The 7460-nt window shown below is 40.8% G+C and overlaps 1 protein-coding gene across 1 annotated transcript in view; it reads left to right on the top strand.

Moving 5' to 3' along the window:
* LOC139367580 (LHFPL tetraspan subfamily member 3 protein-like) overlaps positions 1-2999 on the top strand; it is a 19467-nt gene extending 16468 nt beyond the window's left edge. The window contains exons 2-4 of the mRNA XM_071105837.1: positions 1623-1862; positions 2694-2710; positions 2940-2999. Of these exons, the coding sequence (XP_070961938.1) occupies positions 1623-1862; positions 2694-2710; positions 2940-2999 (317 nt within the window). The remainder of the gene's footprint in view (positions 1-1622; positions 1863-2693; positions 2711-2939) is intronic.
* Positions 3000-7460: the final 4461 nt, after the last annotated feature.

The following is a 7460-nucleotide window of genomic DNA, read 5'->3' as shown; positions in this document are numbered from 1 at the left end:
AAAAAACGAGAGAGGAAAGAGAGAACAGGAATGTGTGTGTGTGTGTGAGAGAGAGAGAGAGAGAGAGAGAGAGAGAGAGAGAGAGAGAGAGAGAGAGAGAGAGAGAGAGAGAGAGAGAGAGAGAGAGAGAGAGACTAAAAGTGGGCCAGCTCTACCGCTCTCTGTAGCTCTGTCTCCTCCTCACTCCTCTCCCTGGCTGCTACCTTTGAAGTTCTCTGTACAAGTTCAGAAATATCTTATGAGAGGGGAGGAACCGAAGGGAAAAGAAGAGAAATGACAACTTCAAAGCCCTTGGATTTTGTTTCTCAGAACAAGATTATTTGTGGTGCAATTGATTTTCAACCTGGAGGCCATATAAATAAAAAGGCGGTTAGTAGGCCTGAAGGCCAGCAGGCCAGCAAGGCTGGGGAGGGATGTAGTGTACACTGCTGAGTGTTACTCACCAAACCTCAGGGGAAGCTTTACAGGGCCGACTGAGGAGGAGAAAGACCCTTCCAATTGAAAATGTGAATGTCTATCATAGTCCAAATTTAGTACAAGCATTTCTACATTTAGCTGCACCATGAAACGATTTTATTATTAGAGAGTTTCTGTCCTGTGTCTTTTCATCTGTGTGTCTATGTTTGCAGTTGCAAAATGCCATCATTATCAACCGGACTGTCTGAGCTCAATACCGTTGATGGATGAGCTGCTTGGGAAGCTGCCGTGTGTTTGGCGCTGCGCAGCAGTATTGGGAATATCATCTGGGAGGCAATCTTACAAGCTCATTAGAATGGGATCAGCAGAGAGGTTGCGGTGAGCTCAGCAGCAGCGAGGCAGACGAGGGGGAATCAGAGACTCCGGGACAGAAGAATGAGTGAGAGTTGGGGACTCAGAGAGACCCAGAGGCCCAGAGCTGAAAGATAAGCAGCAGCAGGAACATCAGCAGAAAAGACCCTGTTCCACCCCATCAACCCCCTGAGAGCCAGGCACAGGGATCTTACTTACTCTCTCACTCAAAGAAAAGTGACTCATGACTTCTATGTGATTGTCCATGCCAATGCTAATGTCTCCTTCATGTCTCCTCTAAAACATTATAGCAATTACAGCAATTATGGTTTGCATTTTTTATCCAACCCCCATTGCCTATACTGTATTTGGACCATAGAGATCTCAACATTGTATCTGTGCCAATTATGGCATCTGTGAAGTTATGTAGAGTGCCTTTGTGGCTATCTCCATTTTAAAGTAGTTAAGTGTAAAGCTATCTGCAATGCTGGAGTCTGGAATCAAATCTTGTGTCATTCATTTATTGTGGCCACAAGATGGCGGTCATATAGTTTAAAGCCATTTACAAAGTAGGCAAACCAATTTGAAGAAGACAATGCTCTGATCATTGGCTGATCACTCCCAACCCATAGGAATCCCCACTCAGATGACTACTTTAAAATGACGGAAACCCTCAATGATAATGTCCATGCAAAAAAACACGCTTATTTACATGTAATGATCTTTATACAGCTCTATGATTTTTACTGGTCTTTTGATGACAATGTAACAAAAGTTTAGCTTTTGAATCATGCATCCATGTTTCCCATAGACTCTATCTCCTGAACATCCTCTCTCTCTTCTCTCTCCCCCAGCTGTATGCCTGGTGTTGGGCTGTATAATCTTTCCAGATGGCTGGGATGCAGAGGTGGTGCGGGACCTGTGTGGGGAAGAGACGGGGAAGTATACCCTGGGTAACTGCTCTGTCCGCTGGTCTTACATCCTTGCTATTATCGGCATCCTGGACGCCCTGATCCTCTCCTTCCTGGCCTTCGTCCTGGGAAACAGACAGAACAACATGTTCCTGGAGGAACGCAAGGCTGACAACAATAAAGGTGAGGGATGGATTAGACCAAGACAAGACTGCATCTGAAAGGGCACCATTTTCTCTACATAATGCACTTCTTTTAACCAGGACCCATTGGGTTCTGGCTAAAAGCAGTTCAGTCGGGAATAGGGTGCCATTTCAGACGCAAACAAGCATTGACCAAAACACATCGTATCTATAATTAATCCACATTGGTTTCCAAAATCAGATAGATTTTCCTGTATACTTATGAGATAGATTGCATAACCTGCTCTGATAGTTGTCATGATTTCTGAATGATAAAATATTACATCTGGTATTGTTATTAAGTCGATCAGTCTAGCTTATTGCACTCACTGTGAAACTGCATGGATGAGGGTAGGAATGTCCACCAGAGTCTGTTCTCACTGTTTGCACAGGATTGCATCAGACTGGTCGGATCATATTGAGTTATCAGAGCGGAGAGATGTTCTTTCAGGGGACCTTTGAAGAGATTGATGTCAGAATCTTATATGAAGTGTTCTAAAACTCACTGTCACCATTATGACAGAAAAGTAATAGACCCCTCATGAAGTTAACTGTCAGATCAGAGGATTACACTGTTTGGTAGGGAAATGCCAAAGTATCGTGAATTCTTTATACTATACTCCTATGGTGGTTTCCATGGTTACTCACCAGCTTTCAGTGGGATATGCCAGTATCTATGTATCATCTGCAGTGTCTCGCTCACCACTCATCTGATTAACCCTGCACTAACTCACCGATAGAGATTATACTGTGTGTAATATTGTATGTGCTGTAACAGAATGTGTATTTTTGACCCCCTTATTTACAACAATATTTTACTTTGTTCTCGCAGATTTTGCTGTGTCCGGGGTAAGTGACTTCGTAAGTGAACAGTGTCATGGCTTCGTGCATGGTGCAGTTATTGTCTAAATTGATCAGTGTGTTTGTCCCATTAGTCCCATCTTGTATAATATGTGTTTGGCTGAATGAGTTCAAAGCACTGTCTGGTTCTGTATTGTAATACATTGCTATATAATTGGTATTATTTCAATATCCTTACATGATGCACTGCTGTGAGACTTTTTTTTATTGCCCTTAGATTGAGGTCCGGGACAGAAGAAGCGACCCAAGGTATGTTGGCGTCCAGCGGTTGTACTGATGGGATCTTTACCGTGGATGACCACCTCTCCTCTACTCCCTGCCATCCAGTCATTCGGCTATATGTGCAGACCACATGTATAGATGTAGGATCTTAATTTGAGCCAGTTTGCTACAGTAGGGAAATGTGAATTATTTTGTGGATAATAAAAAATTGACATTTTTGTAGGGGCTTGATCCATTTTTTTGTAAGGGAAAATCAAGTCTGAAATTTCAACGTGGAAATAACAAACTTCAGAAGTCTTTTTAAACCTCAGATACACTACAAGTTTAATGTTTACTGCATTGCAAGAAAGTTCTCCTGCAACAAGGTGATCAAATGAAGAGCCTACATCTGTACAGCATTCAGTGTTATAAAACTGGGAGAAACCATATTTTACGAAGGCGCTATGATGTTGTAAAGTGCATTAACAATACTTTTAAAAAATGACAGTATTTGTAAATATTATGTGTCCAAAAGGAACTATATATTGCAGCTTTACAGAAATCGACATCTCTGGGAATCTATGTACTGTACATACAAAGTAATGTATACAGTATATTGGTACTGGTACATTGGCCAAAAAAACAAGATCATCCAACAATGAAAATGTTGTTCAGTGTATTTCTACCCTTTGCATAACGATTTGAGTAAAGGGTAGAATAAAGTAGAACAAAACAAATATTTTGTAAACATTTAATATACCCTATAAAACTAAGCTTTTGGTGTTTCTTTTTGAAGGCATTTACTGTAAACAGTGAAAATGTGAGAATAATTTTTGAAATTATTAAACTGAAACAGGGTAGATTAAAGAAATGATCCAGTAGATAGATGACAGGAAAACGTCATATTTGGCACTAATCTCTCAGAAGGAAGCCCTGTATGCTGCATTCTCTAGGCACTGAGACACTCGGGCCACAGGTCTCCACCATACCGTCCAAACTGGCCTTCTACGGCACATTGCAGTGACCAACACACACTGTGCCAGGCTGCCAGCCCAGATGGGCTTTCAGTGGGCCTGTGTGTAATTCACCTTAACACCCCACAATGGAAAAAGTATCCTGGTAAAAATCTATGTAGAGGCAGGATTTCTACTAACTTTTAAAAGGAATATTTTCAAATGGTATCTAGTGAAGGACTACACATTTGTACTTATTGTCCATCATCTTTGCTACATTGTATACAGTTATTGTAAATTGAGAAGCTACGTAAGTTTTTAGGTGGCAGCCGATCCTCAGGAAGCTGTACTGTAAGACAGCAATTACTGTACACTGATTCAAACACTAATGTTCCTCCAGAATAGAGCCTTGGGTCTGATGAGACACTTCAAGATTTCAAGCATAGCTTTTGTGACCCAATGAGCAGACAAACCTTAACCCAATGAGCAAACTACTGTACCTATAGGTGCATATGGAAGTCTATAATACAGATGGGATACATAACCAGTGACTCCGATGTTTTATTCTGGCTCCAAAGTAGCTCTGTCCTGTCTTTGTCCCATCACTGAACTCAGTGGGAGGGCTCTTTAAATAGCAGGCAACTAACAGAGTCAAGGAGAAGAGACACTGGGGATAGACACAGTAATAAGAATATACATAATCTAAAAAGATTTTAGATGTTGGTCTCAATCAGTTCCTACTTTTTAAAATATCTTACCCACAAAAATGTTGCCAAAATATGTTGCCATCATTTGAAAAACATATCAATGATAACTGGTGTATTGTTTTTGTATATTGAAGTATAATACTGTATATGTGATTGTTGAGTATTTCTGCTCACATTTTAGTTGTATGTGCTATTGAATGAAGCAGTAATGTACTGTGAGACTTTCACAGAAAATGTGGTGATGATCATTCAGTCACTCACTTTGTAAGGCAACACTTATTGATAGAGTGATGGTCCAACAACAAAAACAACAACTACAACAGCATCAAATAAGAGTTTCCCATTGTCTAATGACTGTCCATATATATAAATGTGTCAAAATCCTGTAGCCTGCATTCGGAAAGTATTCAGACCCATTGACTTTTTCCACATTTTGTTACATTACAGCCTTATTCTAAAATTTATTGAATTGTTTTTTCCTCAATCAACACACAATACCCTATAATGACAAAGCAAAAACATGATTTTAGACATTTTTGCAAATGTATAAAAAATAAAAGCTGAAGTATGACATTTACATACAGTTGAAGTCGGAAGTTTAGCCAAATACATTTAAACTCAGTTTTTCACAATTCCTGACATTTAATCCTAGTAAAAATTCCCTGTCTTAGGTCAGTTAGGATCACTACTTTATTTTAAGAATGTGAAATGTCAGAATAATAGTAGAGAGAATGATTTATTTCAGCTTTTATTTATTTCATCACGTTCCCAGTGGGGTCAGAAGTTTACATACACTCAATTAGTATTTGGTAGCATTGCCTTGAAATTTTTTAACTTGGGTAAAACGTTTCGGGTAGCCTTCCACAAGCTTCCCACAATAAGTTGGGTGCATTTTGGCCCATTCCTCCTGACAGAGCTGGTGTAACTGAGTCAGGTTTGCAGGCCTCCTTGCTCGCACACACTTTTTCAGTTCTGCCCACAAATGTTCTATGGGATTGAGGTCAGCGCATTGTGATGGCCACTCCAATACCTTGACTTTGTTGTCCTTAAGCCATTTTGCCACAACTTTGGAAGTATGCTTGTGGTCATTGTCCATTTGGAAGACCAAGCCTTAACTTCCTGACTGATGTCTTGAGATGTTGCTTCAATATATCCACATCATTTTCCATCCTCATGATGCCATCTATTTTGTGAAGTGCAGCAGTGCCTCCTTCAGCAAAGCACACCCACAACATGATGCTGCCACCCCCGTGCTTCACGGTTGGGATGGTGTTCTTTGGCTTGCAAGCCTTCCCCTTTTTCCTCCAAACATAACGATGGTCATTATGGCCAAACAGTTCAATTTTTCTTTTTAAATAAGGATTTTTCTCCCCATGTGCAGTTGTAAACCATAGTCTGGCTTTTTATGTTGATTTCGCAGCAGTGGTTTCTTCCTTGCTGAGTGGCCTTTCTGGTTATGTCGATATAGGACTGGTTTTACTGTGGATATAGACAATTTTGTGCCTGTTTCCTCCATCACCTTCACAAGGTCCTTTGCTGTTGTTCTGGGATTGACTTGCACTTTTTGCACGAAAGTACGTTCATCTCTAGGAGACAGAACGCGTCTCCTTTCTGAGCGGAATGATGGCAGTGTGGTCCCATGGTGTTTACACTTGCGTAGTATTGTTTGTACAGATGAACGTGGTACCTTCAGGCGTTTGGAAATTGCTCCCAAGGATGAACCAGACTTTTTTAGGTCTACAATGTTTTTTCTGAGGTTTTGGCTGATTTCCTTTGATTTTCCCATGATGTCAAGCATGAGTGTGAAGGTAAGTCTTGAAATACATCCACAGGTACACCTCCAATTGACTCAAATGATGTCAATTAGCCTATCAGAAGCTTCTAAAGCCATGACATCATTTTCTGGAATTTTTATGCATGCACAGTCATCTTAGTGTATGTAAACTTCTGACCTACTGGAATTGTGATACAATTATAAGTGTAATAATCTGTCTGTAAACAATTGTTGGAAAAATTACTTGTGTCATGCACAAAGTAGATGACTTGACAAAACTATTTTTTTATTTCTATTTGACCTTTATTTAACTTGGCATGTCAGTTAAGAACTCATTATTATTTTCAATGATGGCCTAGGAACAGTGGGTTAACTGTCTTGTTCAGGGGCAGAATGACAGATTTGTACCTTGTCAGTTCGAGGATTCGATCTTGCAACCTTTCAGTTTCTAGTCTAACACTCTAACCACTGTGCTACGCTGCCAAAACTATAGTTTGTTAACAAGAAATTTGTGGAGTGGTTGAAAAGCGAGTTTAAATGACTCCAACCTGAGTGTATGTAAACTTCTGACTTCAACTGTAAGTATTACTCAACACTTTGTTGAAGCACCTTTAGCAGCGAGTACAGCCTCAAGTCTTCTTGGGTATAATGCTACAAGCTTGGCACAACTGTATTTGAGGAGTTTCTCCCATTCTTCTCTGCAGATCCTCTCAAGCTCTGTCAGGTTGGAAGGGGAGCGTCACTGCACAGCTATTTTCAGGTCTCTCCAGAGATATTAGATCGGGTTTAAGTCTTGGCTTTGAATGGGCCACTCAAGGGCATTCAGAGACTTGTCCCGAAGCCACTCCTGTGTTGTCTTGGCTGTTTGCTTAGGGTCGTTGTCCTGTTGGAAGGTGAACCTTCTCCCCAGTCTGAAGTCCGGGGTGCTCTGGAGCAGGTTTTCATCAAGCATCTCTCTGTACTTTGCTCCGTTCATCTTTCCCTTGATCTGACTAGTCTCCCAGTCCTTGCCTCTGAAAAACCTTCCCACAGCATGATGCTGCCACTACCATTCTTCACCGTAGGGATGGTGCCAGGTTTCATCCAGACGTGACACTTCGCAT

This window comes from Oncorhynchus clarkii, chromosome 16, assembly GCF_045791955.1.
Source record: "Oncorhynchus clarkii lewisi isolate Uvic-CL-2024 chromosome 16, UVic_Ocla_1.0, whole genome shotgun sequence".
NCBI lineage: Eukaryota > Metazoa > Chordata > Actinopteri > Salmoniformes > Salmonidae > Oncorhynchus > Oncorhynchus clarkii.
The sequence above is the reverse complement of the archived record's forward strand: the minus strand, read 5'-3'. Positions and strand labels throughout refer to the sequence as shown.